The sequence below is a fragment of the Crocodylus porosus genome, unplaced genomic scaffold, assembly GCF_001723895.1.
Source record: "Crocodylus porosus isolate Cpor-Errol unplaced genomic scaffold, CroPor_comp1, whole genome shotgun sequence".
In the NCBI taxonomy this organism is placed as follows: domain Eukaryota; kingdom Metazoa; phylum Chordata; order Crocodylia; family Crocodylidae; genus Crocodylus; species Crocodylus porosus.
This window is the reverse complement of record NW_017728906.1, coordinates 63,069,499-63,088,074: the sequence shown is the minus strand read 5'-3', so window position 1 is coordinate 63,088,074 and position 18,576 is coordinate 63,069,499. Positions and strand designations below refer to the sequence as shown.

Genomic DNA, 18,576 nt, shown 5'->3' with positions numbered 1-18,576 from the left:
CGAATCTATTTATTGGAAGCTTGTCTTGAATTTGTCTACCTCCCACTGCTATAGCAGGAAAAATAAATCTGGGGTATCAGGTAGCCCCGTTGCTCCCTACTTCCCCCAAACTTTTTCCGCTGGAAGCCCTTTCCCTCTCTGCTTACTATCAGACCTTGCTCTCCCTGAATACATAGAAGCGAGAAGCAAATTTGAAAACAATAACTTTGAAATTAAACATGACTGTAGCAATTTGCATATAATACCCATACACTTAGCTCATCCAGAATTGATGCATGTTACCTTTTTTTTTAAACTGCTGCAAGTTTTAACACAGGTACTCCATAAACACACTTTTGAGCAACACTTTGGCAGTTACTTATATATAGTACACACTTTTTTTTTTTTTTTTTTTTTAAGTGTTTCATACTCCAGGTCAAATTAGCCAAATCAGTTCCAAATCCTCTCAATTGAGCAACACTCAATCATTCAAACACCATATGTGGTGCTACAACCGGCAAGTATCCTGCACTCCAGACTCATAGTACACACTATGCATGATATTATCCCAAAGCCAATGGCTTGTGATTGACCATAGTTCATTTGAATGGGCCCCAGCAAAGTCAACAGCATTCCAAGCCATGGTGATCCCCTCCCCCCGCACCACATATGTATGTATTCCAGATACCTCCCCACAAAGGATCTACGTGCTAATTAGCTCCTACTCATGACTGGAACTGAGTGTCCTTGTCATGAGTCCTACATTTCAAAAATGTATATGCAGTTGAGATATAGGGCAACCCGGTACAGCTTCACCTCATAGAAGACGGGGCCATACTAATCACACGTGCCACGCTGAGAGGGGTGTGACAGTGGGATTCTAGGTGAACTGCTTCGGGCCCCATTTAAGGCTGGTGAAGGAATAGGAATAATTGGAAATGGGAAGGAAAGGCACAACTCAGCTGTGGGAATGAAAAGGAAGTCAAAATGTAAGCTATATATGGGCTCAACCATGACTTGAAAAAGAACTGGCAGTGAGGGAGACTGCGTTAATGGGCACTACTATATATTTTATTCAGATGGGCTGCACTAACCTATCCTTGGTACCTCCAGACCTGGCGCCTGTTCCCTGCGGAGGAAAAACTCATGTGTTTTTTTAAGGGCCTCAGCAATAACAACAAAGGTTCCTATCAGCTCAACATTGGCTCCGTTTAATCAACCTGACAGCTGGGTTCCCTTGCTTTTGGCACCAGTCTAATGACAAAACTATGTATTTAATGAGGTTTCCTTATATGCGATTATAAGATAAGGGGATTTCTCCCATGCCAATTAGGGGGGGAAAACCTCATCTTGTATTCAAGAAAATACAGTACTTCCAATATGGCTGTACTTAATTTATCAAAGTCTTCCCAATATACAGTATTTATACCATAAGTCCCTTTGTCTGTACAGTTCCCTCCTTACCCAAATACATTTCTTTTGTAATCTTTATGAATAAACTGGGTTTCCTGTTTCTATGCTTGCAGAGAGAGGCTTAGGATTTCTTTTTCAGACATATTTTTTCTTTAATTTCCCAATACAGACAGGCTACAATTTTTTTTTGTCTGCTTCTATATTTCTCACATAGCAGTCACAATCAGCAGATGTCCTGCAGTGTAATGTCCTACAAAGTTCAACATACATACATGTGTCCTTCATCAGTCCTATATTACTACAGTAACATTCTCTTATATTATCTTTCCTTTTCCAGTGACTGCAACCAATTGCCTCAGCAGTCGGCATACTTTTAGGCAAATACTCAGATATCAGTGATCAACTCATGGGGAGCTAACAGACATGAAAAAAACCAAGAAAACCCACAGTGCTTTACCAGAAGAAGTGCATCAATTTGACCTGGCTTCCCAGCATCTGTATAAATTGGCTGCTTCAGCAGGGCTTTCTGGTATTTTTATCTAAAACTGATTGACTCAGACCAAAAAGTCCTGCTGAAGCAACTGATCTATACAGATGTTGGAAGAGCTGGGTCAAACTAACGTGATGCCTCTTCTGGGCATATGCTTTTCTTGGTGAGGGAGTGCTCAACGTGCTGTTTTGGGTTTTTTCTTCCAGGTCCCTAAGCAGCCACAGAGCATTTCACTAGTAGATAAAGTGTGAGCTCCCCATAGCGGCTGAAGTGGAATGCAACAGGCAGAAATTATTGAGTCTCTGTCTGTCTTGGATTCACTTACTTCAAGGATCTCAGGGACTACACAATTCAATTTTGCCTGCTATACAGTAGCAGAACAAAAAGCTCTCCCACAATATTCAGCTTGTAGCTGTTAGGGGGGGAAAAAAAGCCTGCACTAGCTTTTACCAAATATTTATTTGAGAATACTGGAAAGTACAAAGCTTTGTGAGCCACAGTTGAATTTACCTTGAACTGTGGAGATAGTGGTGCAGTTCCTAGCCATTTTTAAAAAAAATTATTCAGAAAAAAATGCTAAAAAACAAATGCTGCACAAGGTAACAACACAACATTTTCCTAACAATGGATGAATGCTGATTACCACTAAAACAATCGCTTAAATTAAAAGTTATGATCGAAGAGTACAAATGACAATCAGAAGCGAGTCAGAAAAATAAAACCGACAATAGCTAAGCTTAGTTAACATAAGAACATTAAAAAATGCCATTTACTGGGTCAGATTTTGAGGTTGCACCCCTTTTCTATCATGTTCAGTACCCTCTGATGGGCCTTTCCTCTAAAGAATTTATAAAATCTCCTTTTGACCTGAGTTAAGTTATCAGCCTACACAACATCTTGCAGCAATGAATTCCACAAGTTTAATTATACTTTGTGTAGAAAAGACTTTCCCCTTTTGTTAGTTTTAAACATTTACCTAATGGTTTCATTTTATGACCCCTAGTTCTAATATTCGGAGGCATAGTGGGCGCATCTACATGTGCATTTGCTGCAGCACTGGTTTACCCATGAGTAAAGTACCTGTTGGGTAAGCATCTACACACGCTGCCAATTTGCTCCCACTTCCCAGGGCCCTGCAACAGGCCACTGCCATCACTGGGAAGAGCTGCAGCTGCAGCTGCCAGCAGCCCTTTTCAAAAGGCAGCACCACTTGCTGCTGTCTGGCCAGCCACTTCCCTGGCCAGGAACAGCATACCCAGTGCAGAAACAGCATGCAGCAGTGTTCTTCTCGCCATCTGTGCCTCCCCACACTATGGCTGCTGCAGCCCCTGCTCCTGGCAGGAACAACTAGTGCTCTGGTCTCCTGCTGGATGCCATGCTGGCCTATCATGTTGATCGCTGCCTGGCCTAAAGTTGTCTGGGCCCTCCTGGCTCCCCCCCACAGTGACCACCTGTCAAGCTGCAACTCTAGCCTGCCTGCACTGCCACCAACAGACCTCCACCCATCCCCCTGCCCACCCCCAGCTGCACATTCAATGCAGACAGACACATCTCACAAGAAGAAATTTTTATTTCCTACACGTAAACCACAGCCACCCCACTCCCAATCCCTCCCCAACAAACAGAGCCCCTACACCACCCACCCCACTCACCAGCAATAAAAACCTCCTTTCCCATGAAAACTATGTACAATATCCTTTGTGGGCCATCCCGGGGTGGGAGACTGTAGGGTTGGGGCACCTAGGGGGCAGAGCATGGGGGCACAGGTGACCCCTGGCCTCTGGCCGTTCCCCTGCAGTAAATGTGGGTGGGGGGCTCACCATGGGAAAACGGCAGCCAGTGCTCCTACAGTGCAGGTGGCTCCTCCTCTAGCAGGTGTCCATGGCAGCAGGGCTGGAATGCGGTCCTGGCTCTGCTACAGGCAGCTCTGGCTCCACACCTACTTGGAGCTAGAGCTAGTGATGGGCCTGGGTGACACTGAACCCAGGGTAGGGGCTGGGCCAGGAGCTCCTGGCTGTTGGAGGCGGTGCAGGACATCTTCCCAAACCCACGTAGGGGCCTGATGCTGGGTGGCTGCCAGGGAGGAAGGGGGACTAGGGTCGGAGGCCAGGCAGCATGAAGGCGGGGGTGAGAATGGTATCCAGCACTTGACAGCCATTGCTCATGGCCTGCACTGCCCAGACCAGGATGGCATCTTGCTCCTGCAGCGCCGCCACTGGTTCACGCTCGAGCCAGAAGCTGCAACTCCCTGTCCTCCCAGTCCCGTGCCTCCTTGCTCTGGTTCCATGCCTCCTTGCAGGCAACATCCTCCACCCACCACCTGTCCTGGCAAGTCACGTCTTTCACCTGCCAGGACCAAGATTCTGCCAGCCAGTCTGACGCCATGACCAGGCGGTCCAGGAGGAGGATCCTGTCCAGGGTTCTCCTCTGGCAGAGTCAGCGGATCCTCAGGGTCCCAGCATGGGCAGCAGTAACCCTGAGGCCACATCTCAGCTGCCAAGTGTAGCCTTGCCCCTGCCACACGCAGCTGCAGTTCCTGTAGAACCATAAGAAAGAATCTATTGAGTGTTTGCAATATTTCAGAATTAAGACCCCTGTGCACTGCCTGGCATCAGATCAGGGAACAGGTATGCACAGGTGCCTAGGGACCATGGTAAGTTGGGTGGGTAGGCCAGGGCCCAGACAGCAAATAGCCAAACACCCCCATCCCTGCTTGCTCCCCTGGGGCTCGAAGACCAGGGGGTGCTGGCCACAGACAGCCCGCCTCCTCCGCCCCATTCTCAGGGTGGGACAAGTCAGGCTCCTGGCAGCATCTGCTACCACAACTCCAGACCTCGCTGCCCCCACCCCTTACAGGCCAGCTTGTCTCCTATGCTTCCACCAAGCCCATGGCACCCAGGCTCAGGGTGCTTCCAGACAACTAGGATAAGGAGCTGCCCGCACCCCTGCCCTCCCTGCAGGGGGCCTCTCCAGGGACACGTCCTAGGGCTAGCGCTCCCCCTGCACTGCCACTGTGCCCCGAGCATGCACCTGTTGTGCGAGTTGCAGGTAGTGTGCAAGGAGCTGTTTGCATGGACCAAGTGGTGCCTGAGCCACTACACCCTGCTGCCAATGGCACTGGTGCCCTGGGCAAACATGCACACCTGGCATGGGACCTGAGTTTCAACGTGTTGGGGGCAAGCCTGGGCTGCCCTGCAACCTCCACCGCTGACTGGAGGACTACCTGTGGCTACACTAAACATCCCTGCACCCTGCAGCCGAGGAGGACATTCCTGCCAGCACTGATGCATTTCTCAGCATGTGAGGCCTGTGCCTGCCTAGATCCAGGGACATGGGCTGCTCAGTCCTGCAGTGTCTCCCGCGTCCCTGTGTGCTAAGGTGGGGAACCTGGGACCAGAGGAGTGCAGGCAGACCAGGTTGGGGGGAGAAGGGTTGGGGCAGGGGCCAGAAGGGCGCTCACCCCAGCGTGGGCCCTACCATGACATGGCTGGCTGCTCTGCATGGTCGTGGCTGTCAGCAATGGCGTGCAGCTCTTGGTGGTGTCCTTGGACAACGGGGTGCAGCAGGTGGGTGCCCAGTCAGGGGCTTTCCCCAGGAAGGAGCTGGCGCTGCCAATGACCGGCAGTTTCATGGCTGGCCACCACTTGTGACAGAACTGCGGCTGCAGAACTGGCTCAGCGGGTGCCTGGCCCAGACTCCCCAAGTTGCTAGTGGAGAGTGCAGCCAGCGAGGCTGGCGGCACAGGCTATTGGACACACAAGGAGCTGTCCCCCAGTGACGCGTCACCACAGATGCCAGCCACCACAGGTGCCACAGGCCCATTGCAGGGCCCTGGGAAATGCAAGCAGATTGGCAGCACATGTAGACACTTGCCCGGCATGTAATTTACTCATGAGTAAATCAGTGCCGCAGCAAATGCACGTGTAGACACGCCCACTATGCCTCTGAATATTAGAACTAGGTGTCATAAAATGAAACCATTAGATAAATGTTTAAAACTAACAAAAGGGGAAAGCCTTTTGTACACAAAGTGTAATTAAATTTGTGGAACTCACTGCTGCAAGATGTTGTGTAGGCTGATAACTTAACCCAGGTCAAATTAAGTGCATCTCCCTAAATCTGTTCACCATTGAGCCAGCATGGGGGCTCAGGCAGGCTGCCCATGCTGCTGCAGACGGCATGGCTCTGGCCTGTGTCCCAGGGCAGAGGATGTTTGTCAGTTGCTGCATAAAGGGCATGCACTTAAGGGCATTCCCCAACTGATGACTGTAGTCAGTGATGGTGACTCACTGTTCCCGCAAGGCCTTGACCTTTATGCAGCCCTGCCTCGCTGACTGGTTGGACCTGCACTCCCACATCCGGCCCGACAGCTCCTTGTAGACATAGGCACTGAAGTGCATACCCCACTCGACCTGGCACTGTACCTCTACCTCTCCTGACAACGCCATGAAGTCACCAGTTTCCTCCTGTGGCTAGTTGGAGCCCCAGGTGGCAGGCACGAGTGTGTGCATCAGAGTTGGTAAGGATGTCGCCATCATGGGTTCCATGCCAAATCTCTGGGCCTCCACACAGCTGTCCCTGTGCTGCTGGACCTGGGCAGTTGCCTGCACCACCCAGAGCAAAGGCCTGGTGTGGGACTGGCAGCTGTATGGCAGAAGCAATGCCACACAGCACCTGCAAGCTCAGGACAGGCTGCTGGGGGTGGGATGTGAGCAGGCGGAGCTGGCCCCAACAACCAGAAGCTGCCTGCAGCTGGGCCTGGGAGCTAGCAGGCCCGGCTGGTGTCTGCAGTGGCCTTGCTGCCCTGGACAGGGTAGGCCTGGCAGCTGCATGACACTACAGTGCCAGACACAGTGATGCTGTAGTGCAGGCAGGCTGGGGCAACTGGTCTGTGGCCTGCCCAAGAAGACACAGGGGCCTGGAGTGGCCTCAGGCTGCCTACTGGTGTGCCCCATGGCTCAAAATGTCAGCAGACTTTTAAAGGCCTAAGGCAGCAGTTGCCATAAAGGCAGCCCAGCCCTTGTACAGCAGAGGCTCTCAGCCCAGAGCCCTGGGGCTAGCGTCAGGCTGATCCCCTGATGACAGGGCTGCCCTGGGAGCAACCTTGCTCCCAGGTCACACGTATACGTGCTTTCCTGCACAGTAACTAATCACGAGTAAATCTGATACCTGCATTTCCAAATTTACTTGTTACTAGGGTTTTTTACTGCGCAGTAAGCATGCACACCAGTAAACGTGTGCTTACTGCACAGTAAGCTACACTACTGTGCACTTAAGTGTCTCATGTAGATGACCCTAGTAAATCCCTACTTACTTTCTCTGTATCATTTAATATTTTGTAGGCCTCTATCATGTACTGTCCCCTGTTTTCAAGCATCTCATTTCTAAACTAAAAGTCACAGACCATCTAGCCTCTCATATGGAAGTCCTTCCATACCTCCGATCATACATGTTGCCCTTCTCTATATTTTTTCCAGATCTTCAATGTCAGGAGTGGGCAATTATTTGCCCTCTACCCCTGCCACCACAACTCATCAAAACTCCCTATGTGGCATGGGGCTGCGGGTGGGTGGGGAGTGGTGTTCAGGACCCAAGAGGGCATGCAAGGCTGGGATCACAGGCTGAGGTTATGTGGCAGCCCGTGCCCTGTTGGGGAGTGGCGGGGTGCGGGCATGGGGGAGCATATGCATATGGGGGGCTGCCTGGGTACTAGGTTTTGGGAGCCAGCTGGGGTTGAGGGGAGGGGATGGGCGCAGTACAGCTCACCTGGGCAGTACCATCCATGGCTTCCCCTGCAGTGCTCTACACGGGGCCAAGCCCCAGCTGCTGCCACCCAAGGCAGCCCACACCATGCTCTACCCCATGGCCACTGGTCTGGCCTTGGCCAATATGAACAGATTTTGGGGGGGCCTGCACCTGTCTGGGTGCCGCTCTGCTCCCCTTGCCTCCAGCGGCAGGTCCTCCCCTGCTCCTGCTGTGTTACTCTGGGCAGGAAGCTTCAGCTGGGCGGCTCCTGCTCCAGTGCATGGGATTCTGGATCCAGCTGCAGCTCCCAGCTACTTTCTACCCACTCAGCTGATACTTTGTTTTGTTTACCAACCCCTTTCTTGATAATTATATACATTTTATTTACATTTTGACCACCACCGACTATCCACAATGACTCTGAGATATCTTTCTTATGTGGCAACAGTTAACGTGGAACACATCATAATTTATGTAGATTTGGGTTATTTCCCTCATCTCCTCCATAGGCATCCCTTTGCACTTATCAACAGTGAACTTCAGCTACCATTTTATTGACCAAGGCTAGGTCTTTATCTGAATAATTTTGTGTTGTCAGTGAACTTGGCTACCTCGTTATTTCCCCCCTCCCCTTTCCAGGTCATGTATGACTATATTAATTATTAAAGCCAGTACCAATAGAGATCCCTTGGTTTACTTCTTCCCTACAGACCCCTACAGTTTACTTCTTTCTGTTCTGAAAATGCCCATTTTAATTTCCTCCATTTTCTAGCTTTAAACTAACTTCTTATCCACATTTGCTCTAATTCCATGGCAACCTAATTTCATTAAGGGTTGCTACACGGAACCTTGTCAAAGGCTTTTGGCAGTCCAGATAAGCTACATCATTTGGACTGCCCTGATCCATATTCTTGTTGATACTGTTGAAGAACTGTAATAGAAAAGCCCAGGAAGTCTTGTTCATCCATCTGCTTAGCAATCATTTTTTAAATTACTGTTTCTACCAGTTTGCCAAGAGAAGTTAGACTTACTGGCCTGTAGTTCCCTACATCCCCCTTGGAGTCCTTTTTAAAGACTGGCAATCCTCCAGTCCTCTTATGCAGTTAACTCTGCCCAGTACTGCATCACTTAAGATACGATATATCCTAAGTGCTTGGACCCATCTTCCAATCTCAACATTACAGAGATACATTTCTAGTCTTAGAGAAAGAAAGGATCTCAAACCTGTGACACAGAAAAGTAGTCACTGGTTATGGATACAAGTGTTAGTTGGAGTACTTTTCAAGCAAAAATTTTGCATTCAAATTGGTGGAGGAAAAGGTACCAAAAAACCCCAGTTTCCATCTCTTTATAAAATGACAGTTGTTTGAATTTGCTTGTGGGTTTGGAAAATAAAATAAAATATTTTATACAATTATATTTAGGGACCACAGGAATTTGCACTGGAAGTTTGCTGTGCAGTGGCTCCCTTTATCTTGAAGTTTCCAACACCCCCTCTCCCCCCACTGCTGATTGGTGGAGGGGGGCCCCCCCATAAGCCCCACTGCTCTTTGCTCACTCCTAATGGCTAGGAGGCAAAAACCAGTTTTAAATATGCCACCATTTTTGCCTCCTGTCCCGTCAGCAGATGGGGCAGGGGCACTGAGGCCCCTCTGCCAATCAGTAGTGGGAGGCAAAAACTGAGGCATATTTAAAACCACAGTTTTCACCTCCCCACTGATCCGGGGCGAGCAATGAGGTTGACAGGGCCCCTCTGCCAAACAGTAGGGGGAGGGAGGATGTGGGGGAAACTACAAGATTAAAGGAGCCACCATGCAATGCACTTTTGGCGCAAATTCTAGTAGTCTCTATATTCAACCAGCGATCTTACAAACCATCATACCATATATTATAAGTATAGGAAATGCCACAGCACAGAAAATGTTTACTTTGATGTGTGGTTATGGTTTAAAAAAAGGGTGATCTTATAAAACTGACTCTTCCTCACTTATCTGATGTTCTCCTTGTTTGTATTTCAAAGTCACAACTAGGACAAAAAATACATGGTTTCTGTTAGCACTGCTAAACCAATGCAGAACACAACCTAAATTCTGTTTTGGTGCATGCTTCATCGTCATCATAATAATTGTTCAGCGCTATACATAGAATGACTGGTCACAGTGTGCAATCCATTAAAAAACATACAAACAAACAAATAGACCTTTGCTTTCAGAATCAAGGTTAAGTTGGTTTTTTTTAAAATAACTTGTAATTAATACTGGTTAAAATCAGCAAGTGTTATATATAAAATAGTCATTTTCAGGTATTTTTAGTTAACAAAAGAAAAACATTTTTCAATTATTTAATTGTGCCCCAAGTGAATATGTCATATGACACAATTCCATTAAAATAAAAGACACAATACTGACTGTTGCATAGTACAGACATACCCCAAACTAACTTTAAGCTAGCCAACTCAGGTTCTGTGAGCATTAATAGTTATCCCTGGCAGGAGAACCATTATTTTGCTTTTCTTTATACAAACTTAAACTCACAGGGAGGAAGGTCAGAATGTAGGCTGACCACATGGAAATCCAGGACAATGACCTCTCACCCTCCCCACACTGTGCTCTCACAAGTCAGCAGGGACAGGGCTGCATGCCAGGCAGGTAACAGTGCCAGCCTGCAAGGCATTCCATGTTGCTCCAAGATCCAGCCAGACCGTGTCCTTGCATTCGAGGACACGCATTATAATTCTCAACAGACGGCTGGGACCAGCCTCTGAAAGCTGGGACTTTCCTGATAAAACTGCGACAGATGGTCACTCGTGTATAGTCTACCCACAACAAAGGGGAGAAAGATGCTGCCAAACCAAAATGGACCAGCTGTGACGAGATATATTCCACTACAGCTGATACACTTTATTAGGCAATACATACATTGCTCATTGTCTCGCATCAGCCTCTGGGTGATGTGTTCCTCTTGCCCAACAGTTATCTGTGTCCCTTGGGCTCCACACTGACCCCTGACTCACACGGAGGCATGGATCAGCACAGGACCCCAGCATGGGTCAAGATAGTGCAGAGGCACAGGAGCTGGGAAACTCCTGGTACCCTATACTTCCACATGGGGACCCATGCCTCCATGTGAAGCATGGGCAGGTCCTGGCAAGGAGGAATGGGGTGCCAGGGATTTCCCAGATCCCATGCCAGGACTCACACTGACCCGTGCCTCCACTTGATGCACAGGTCAGCACAGGCCCCAACAAGGAGACACAGTGCAGCACAGGAGCCAAAGAAATCCCAGGGCCCCATGCCAGGACCTACATAGACTTTCCCCATTTGCAGGGATGTGATCCTGGAGATAACAGGCCTGCAAATCTGGGAACCCTGAGTTTTCCAATTCACAGAAATGTGCCCCAGGCATCTCTGTAAGTATGGCAAGTTAAGCAGGTGCTGTAGGCGTTTGAGGGAACTGATCCTACCTGTGGTGCACAGGACTGGCCCTTCAAGCCCCAAGAGCACCTGGCTGTGGTGGCAAGAGAGTGCAAGCAGCTTTCGGCTGTCCAAACTCTACCGCCACAAAGAAAATAGACAGGTACTGCAATAAAAACTGGGACAATTTATTAGTATCTTTTATCATCCCACTGATGTAGTGTGACAAAGACTCCGAACGTCTGCCTGCTCACCATTTGTCCCACCATAAAAATTGTTACGGTGGCACAAATGTGACTTCAGACAATGCCTGTTTTTATCAAAAGGCAGCAGTGCACTTGTGCATCTTACTTGTATGAAAAGTAAGTTTAAGAGCAAGCAGCCCCTATGACAACATACTGAGAAAATTATTTAGGTGCAATCCTTTTCAACTGGCCACAAAAAGCCCATTCCAGTTATTACTGAAGATAATAACTCAGTATACTGAGAAAAGGATACTGGGAAGAGAAAAATAAGAGTTTTGGCTGAAAGAACTCATGTTCATATTATATTTGAGTCCTGCTTGTTTACTCAGACTTAGCCTTTGGGCTAGTAAAATGATGCTTGGATGTTATTTAAGGAATAACCAAGATGATGTGATAAAACTGATCATAGGAAAGCAGCAACTTGTAGAAGAAACAATAACACCGTATTATTACTTCTGAAACAGTGTTCTTACCAAGTGGAGGCTGAAGCATACCACCTTTCTTTTCACAGGTCCCAATTGGCTGTATGTCAGAGGAATCCACTAGCCTCCAAAAGTCATTTTTGTTGTCACTTCCATCAAGCCGCAGCCTTAGTCTGGCACCAGTAATTCCAATTATTGTAGCTATACACACTGAGGTAACATTTCGAGGATCATGGGCTTCCAGTTTCATACCAACTTTAAAATCATTGGTTGGTGGGATCCTAGACTGCAGGAGGGGAGAAAAGACTTTTTTTAGTTGTGTTGCAGTACTGTTTAACTTAAACAGAAGAGTATTCTTGAGTTTACTGGGTTTAAATAAAAGCAGAAACAGCATTTTGAATAATGGGAAATCTCATCAATTTGGGAATTTAAACCAAGGAAAAAATAAACATCAAATTAGGAATAGGATGACTTGGAGTGCCTCCTAGCAAAACTGGGTATTTGTTTTTGTATTAACAGGATTAATTCCTTCTTGATAGAAAAATAAGTATCAATGAGGAGGAGATAATGTATCATCTGGAGAAAACAAGAACACAAGAGGAAAATAAAAGAGCAATGAACATTATCTAAGGTGACATATAATTGGATGTACTAGGGTACATAGCGTGAGACTCTCTTTAACAAGGTAAGTTTCATTTACTAAACTAAAAACATTGTTTTATTACAGTTATGTTAGAGCAGTGGTCTCCAACCTTTTTATGGTGAAGATCACTTTTTGTAAACTAAAGGGCATCCCAGGATCTACCGTCTCCACCCCGCCCCACGCCCCCTGCCCCACTGCCAGCCCAGTGGCAGCAGAGAACTGGGGTCGGGCCCCAGCCCACCTCCCAGGCTCTGACCCCAATCACCCAGCCTGACCTGAACGGCAGGGGACATGGCTCAGCCCAGCCACGTGCGTCCTGCTGCTCCCAATTGTGGAGCCCCTGACAAACTGAGATCAACTGTCACAGGCTCCACGATTGACCAGTTGACCGAGATAGACTGGTTGGTGACCACTGTGTTATAGAATCTGACCAAGATCTGGACCCTATTGTTCTAAGCAATGTATAAGCTCATTTTAGGAGACATTCCTTGGGTCAAAGGTGTTACGATTTAAACCAGTGATTCTCCACCTTTTTAGGTTCATGGAGTCCTTTCATAATGTCTCTAAATAGAGCAGCACCCTATTTACCACCCCAGAAAGCACATGTGGTAGGTTAATCTACTAAATCTAGTGCAAACAGGAGCACCCTCTCCTTTCAAGCAAGCCATAGCACTGCCACATACTTCTGTTTTCAGGAAATATGTGAAGGGCTGACCAGATAGTGGCTGAGGCAGGAGTAGGTGCTCCTGCCTGCTCCAACCTAATGATTAGGTTCATCTGCACCCACTCCTATCACAGCTGCTTTCCCAGCACAGACTCTCACAGGACAGTTAATTTGGCTGTGGTGGCAGTGACACTGTGGCACCCTTAAAAAGATCTTGTAAGAACATAAGGACTACCATTTACTGGGTCAAACTGTAGGTTCATCTTGCCAAGTATTCTGTGTCCCACAGTGGCAGAGAGTGGATGATGTAAGGGAGAGTGAACTGAGTATGACCAGGGTTTTTTCCACTGCTTCTCTCTCCAGCATAGAACCTCAGTTTACAACTAGGCTGCATCTTGAGAGCAGATGTTTGTTTCCCCAGGAACAAGTAGCAGCGGCACATCTTGCGCGACTGCTAGTTGTCCCTGGGGAACATCCATGCCACATGCACTCTGGCATGTGGCAGCTTACCCTGGATGGGGCAGGGGAGGCTGGGGCCAGCAACTATGCTGGCTCCAGTAGCCTTACCTGGGGTGCTGGAGGCCCCAGGGAGCTGTAGCTGTAGCTTTCTGCAGCAGGGAGCCTGGCTGGCAGGCAAAGTATGGCTCCAGCCAGCCAGGCTCTGGTTTTGGACAGCATGTGCTGCTGCTGCTATGTGTGCCACCCAGCTTTTTATTTTTTTAAATTTATTTTTTTTGGAGATCCCAGGGTCAAAAAACACCCTCCATGCTGCAAGGTAGCAGCACGGGAAACACCTGTATGTGTGGTGTCACAGGCATCCATGGTTGTCTGGATGTGGCCCCACAGTCCAATTATATCCAAACAATAACATTAAACAAAGGGCTTAGACAGTTGTTCAGTTTAACCAGGGAGAGTTCTGTGCTTTCAGGAAAAACCATGAGTATACAGAAGTTTGTAATTTTTCTCCTATAGTAAAAGCAACCACTCAGGGAGAGACATAATTTGGGAACAACCCAAGTGAAGTGGATCCCCAAAGAATCTCTCTCAGGAGACAGAACGTCTGTATAGGTGGGCACTGTGCTTTGCTGCTTCTCCTCCCCCTCCCCTTCCCATAGAGGAAGGGAGAGTATGTGTCAGCCCCAGCCAGGCAGGAGCAGAACACATCCTTTGAGTGCTTCAGGCTAGAGAAGCCCAGCACTTCTGGCTTGTTCCTTGCCTGAATCACCCTGCAGCACTTGAGTGCCAGGGCTGGAACACAGCAAAGGAAGGGGGAAAGCTGAACGACTCTGTGCACACCACAGACCCTAACCCTGAAAATCCCTACCTGCATTCACTTAAAAAAAAAAAAACCCAAACAAACAAACAAACAAGAAAACTTCTGCAAAGTTCTCTGGGCTGCATGATTTGGAGACCCCTGGCAGCCCAGCATTCATACTGCAGGCTCTTTGCTTCTCTATTTGAACGTCTGTACAAGTCAGTTTTTCTCTCAGGAAAACAAACCTGGGAGAGTTATCCTGGATGGCCAAAGTGTAAAAGACAGGACGTATTACCTCCATTTTATAAATGGGAAATAAATATAGAGTTTAAATGATTTATCCAAGATCACACAAGATTTTGACAGAGTTGGTAATTCAAAATAGACAGTCTGGTGCCTTCCTCTTAAAAAAGACATCTGCAAGAATACAATCCCATTTCCTGTGCTGATCACAGAACTTTAATGTACATTCAATATTTAGTGCATCATAAATGAGGGGAGAAAAAGTTCCTTTATGAAACTGTTGAATCAGGAGAGCAGAAATGATTAAGGAGGAATGCAGGATTGGGCAAAAGGAAACCTCCTAGGTTATAAAGTACAGTCCCCTTTTAAAGACAGGCAACCATGTCACAACCCTATTCATGAACTTATCAAGCTCCAAACTGAAATTAGGTTGGGGGTTTTTTTAGCCCCACTGGTCCTCTAGTCCTGTTAGACAGAATCTCCAAATCTCTAAATCAGCCAGGCCCACCCCCTGCCCACTCTCCCAGCCCGGCAATGGCTGCCCTGCCTGCCCCAGCTCCCGGCTCTTTGGAAAAAAAGAGCCCTGGCTCAGTGGGTGCTGCTGGGTGGGGGGGTGATCCCTGCTGTCCCCCCACTGCATGGGGATCCCTCTCTTGATCTCCCAGCACCCCTACGGGTGCCCCACCTGGGCCAGCGCCAGCCCTTTAAAGAAAAGAAAAAAAAACGATTAAAGCCCCAGGACTGACCACTCCTGCCAGCGGGTCCCTGCTGCCCTGTGCCATGTGGGGGCTCTGCATGAGCCCCCTGAAGCCCCGAGGCCACTGCAGGAGCGGTGAGTCCCAGGGTTTTTCTTGGTTTTTCCTTTAAGGGCCAGAGCTGGCCTGGGCCAAGCACCCGCAGGGGGGGCTCGTGCAGAGCCCCCCAGGCAGCATGGGACACTGGGGGGCAGCAGGGATCACCCCCCCACTCCCCACAGCCTGGCAGCACCAGGCTGCCTGATTCAGAACTCAAACGACTTTCATAGGGATGGCAAAAGCCAATTTTCTTCTCCTTGGCAAAATTTTAAATGCTTGTTCAAAACCCAAGAGGCCATTAAAAAGCAAGTAAAACTTTTCTAAATTTTAGTAAACATCTTATTTTTTAAGATAGCCTCATCCTTCAAAAACAAATTAAATATTTTTGTGAAAGCTGATTTGAGGCAGAGACCAAAAATGGGAAGACTTATCCTGAATGTTTACAATCTGCCAAAACTATATGAGACATAAGAACAGGGCAGTATAATGGAAAGTCACCAGAAACCTTAAGAGAAAGGTAATTATTTGTCCCCTACTATGCACACTCTCCAAATATAAACAGAACATACAACCACACTTACATAAAAGAATTTAGTGTACCTGTCTGAAACATTGTGGAGGAGCAGCTACTGATCCAGTCTCTTTCAAGTAGTCATCCCAATTAAACTGTTCTGAAAAAGAAAAAAGAAAAAAAAATTAGACAGCTTTTAAAGGGAATAGTTTAGCAAACTTTTTGGGTAAAGCAACAATTTTTTAAATGCTAATCCTTGCTTTTTAAGTTGTAAAAAAAGTAAAATCCTCATTTGTGAAAGATATGAGTTTGACACACCTTCAGATGATTTTGAAATTCTAGTAATTCACAGGAAAGACACCCTACAGGCAGATTCAAAACAAAGCTCACACATATTTCCTCCTGAGTGAGGAAAGATGATTCAGTAGTTAGGGGACACTAGAGGCCTGGATTCAGTTCCCTGCTCCACCACAAACCTCTCGGTGGTCTTTTACAAGTCACTTTAGTCTCTCTGTGCTTCAGTTTCGAGCCTGTAATACAAGAATAGCAGCACACTCTACCTCAGAGAAGTGTTATGAGGGTAAATATGTTAGAAACCATAAGATACTCACATATTACGGTTATAGGTCCAGGTAAGGTTCCTAACATTGTCTTCAGAATAATCAGCAAATATGTCAAGTCTACTAAGAATTAGGATTGCAAATGTAATCTGTGAACATGATCCCAAGGACTTGTCACCGCCTTAGCTGCACCTGGTATTGCCTTAAGCAGCACAGCCACACCCTCATTCGCAATTTTAATGCACCCCAGTACTACTGTCAGGCTGTTACAATCTCCGGCCTGCTTCTTGTTATGTGCTTGAGGCCATTCTAAGGCAGCTCCACTGCCTCATTTCCAGGGAATGACGTGCCAAGCAGGAACATGTTGGCAGTATGTGCTTTACACCCGCAGTCTCAAGCACAGCATAGAGGCAATGTGGACTTACCCTGAATCCAAGCCAGAAAAATAAGTTTGCTATAATTGAAATTGCCTCTCAGGGGAAAAAGAATAAGCATTTTGCCTTAAAACTTAGCAACAGAATCAAGCAACTGCTTATGTAGCACCAATCATTTCAAATTCTTTGCAAAGTTAAAATTGTTTTTTTTTTACATCTGATTTGCTTAAAGACCTAGAAAAACCTGAAGGTAACGGATGGATCAATACAAGATGCTACATAGCCAAAGATATAAATAAGCAATGCATAGATATAACACATTAAGAAGCCAAGAACTGTAATTATACAACCCACATATTGCTTCTACAATGGAGCTGTCTCAAAATTTTTAACAAATCTATTCATTTTTCCTGGTTTTATAACTGCTGTGTTTCCTACAGCCTCCCCAAAAATGATATTCTAAATGAGAAAACTAAAATGGTGTAATGATGCCACCTAGTGGATCAACCAATCTGTAGTTTTCAAAGTGTCTGGAATTTGGGAGACTTTAAAAAAGAGGCTTGGATAGATTACAAAACTAATGGAAAAATCAGCTCACAGTAAATGATTCAGTACGAAATATTTGTTTCATTTTATAGTGCCCTCAATTCAAGGAACAGAATGTTCATCTACATTACGAGAAAACAAAATCATGTTATGCAATAAATATATCATTGCTCCCCATACATACACTGTCCCTCCAGGAAAGTAATCATTACATAGAGAAATGAGCAACTAAAAGGACTGAGGGCACAAGAATAAATCAGTATAAACTGGCCATGAATATAATTTACAGTGAAAATTAGAAGGAGTTTTCTATCATAGAAGTAATGTTTTAGAACACCTTCTGAGGAGAGTACTGCTCTTGAGCATGTGTAGATGAAACAAGGGGCATGTGTGCACAACAGTTTAAAGTGGGTTAAATGCTTTTGCACCACTTTAATGGCGTTGGTCTTTGCTTGCATCGGTGGCATATCACGCATTAATTCCAGCCACTGTAGCACATTCAGCAGCATACTGAGCCTTAAATGACTTTGGGGCACAGCAAAATAAAACACCTCAGAGGAGTTTTAGTTTGCTGCCCCATAGCCGTAGAGTGAAGCACCGGGCTCCGTGAGGCTCAGGGGCTGTGCAGGCAGCCCACGCAAGCAGTCTGGCAGCAGCTTGGGGAGGCAGAGTCCATGAAAGAAAAAAGTAGCAGTGACCCTGATTTCCCCCCACACCACTCCTGGAGCCTGCTTGCCTGCATGGGCTGCGTAGGAACCCAGTCCTTGCCTCCACAGCTGCGGCGAGGCATAGCCGGCACAGGTTTCTTGCAGATAGGTCTTGCTTGACCAATCTCATTTCCTTTTACAACCAGGTGACCTATGATCTGGACAAAGGAGAAGAGATTGATGCCATATATCTTGACTTAAAAAAAAGCCTTCGATCTGGTATCCCACGATCACCTCTTGGCAAAACTGGCCAATTGTGGCCTTAGGTCCACCACGATCCGCTGGCTAGGAAACTGGCTCCGTGGTCGGACCCAGAGGGTAGTAATTGATGAAAATCAATCATCAGGGGGACCTGTGACCAGTGGGGTCTCCCAAGTCTCTGTCCTTGGACCCACATTATTCAATATCTTCATTAATGATGTGGACACTTGAGTCAGAAGCAGACTGGCCAAGTTCACCGATGACACCAAACTTTGGGGCAAAGCATCCACACCAGAAGATAGGAGGGCGATCCAGGTCGACCTGGACAGGCTCAGCAAATGGGCAGATGAGAACCTGATGGTGTTTAACAC

General features: G+C 47.0%; 1 protein-coding gene across 6 annotated transcripts in view; it reads right to left on the bottom strand.

Annotated features, from left to right (window-relative positions):
* The window catches only part of SCML2 (sex comb on midleg-like 2 (Drosophila)), a 92,774-nt gene that overhangs the window by 57,081 nt on the left and 17,117 nt on the right, over positions 1 to 18,576 (bottom strand). For 5 of the 6 annotated variants that reach the window (XM_019529245.1, XM_019529242.1, XM_019529243.1 and 2 more), the window contains 2 exons: positions 15,907 to 15,977; positions 11,759 to 11,993 (listed from right to left, as the gene is read on the bottom strand). In XM_019529245.1, the coding sequence (XP_019384790.1) occupies positions 11,759 to 11,993; positions 15,907 to 15,977 (306 nt within the window). The remainder of the gene's footprint in view (positions 1 to 11,758; positions 11,994 to 15,906; positions 15,978 to 18,576) is intronic. The other variant, XM_019529246.1, reaches the window with a different exon arrangement.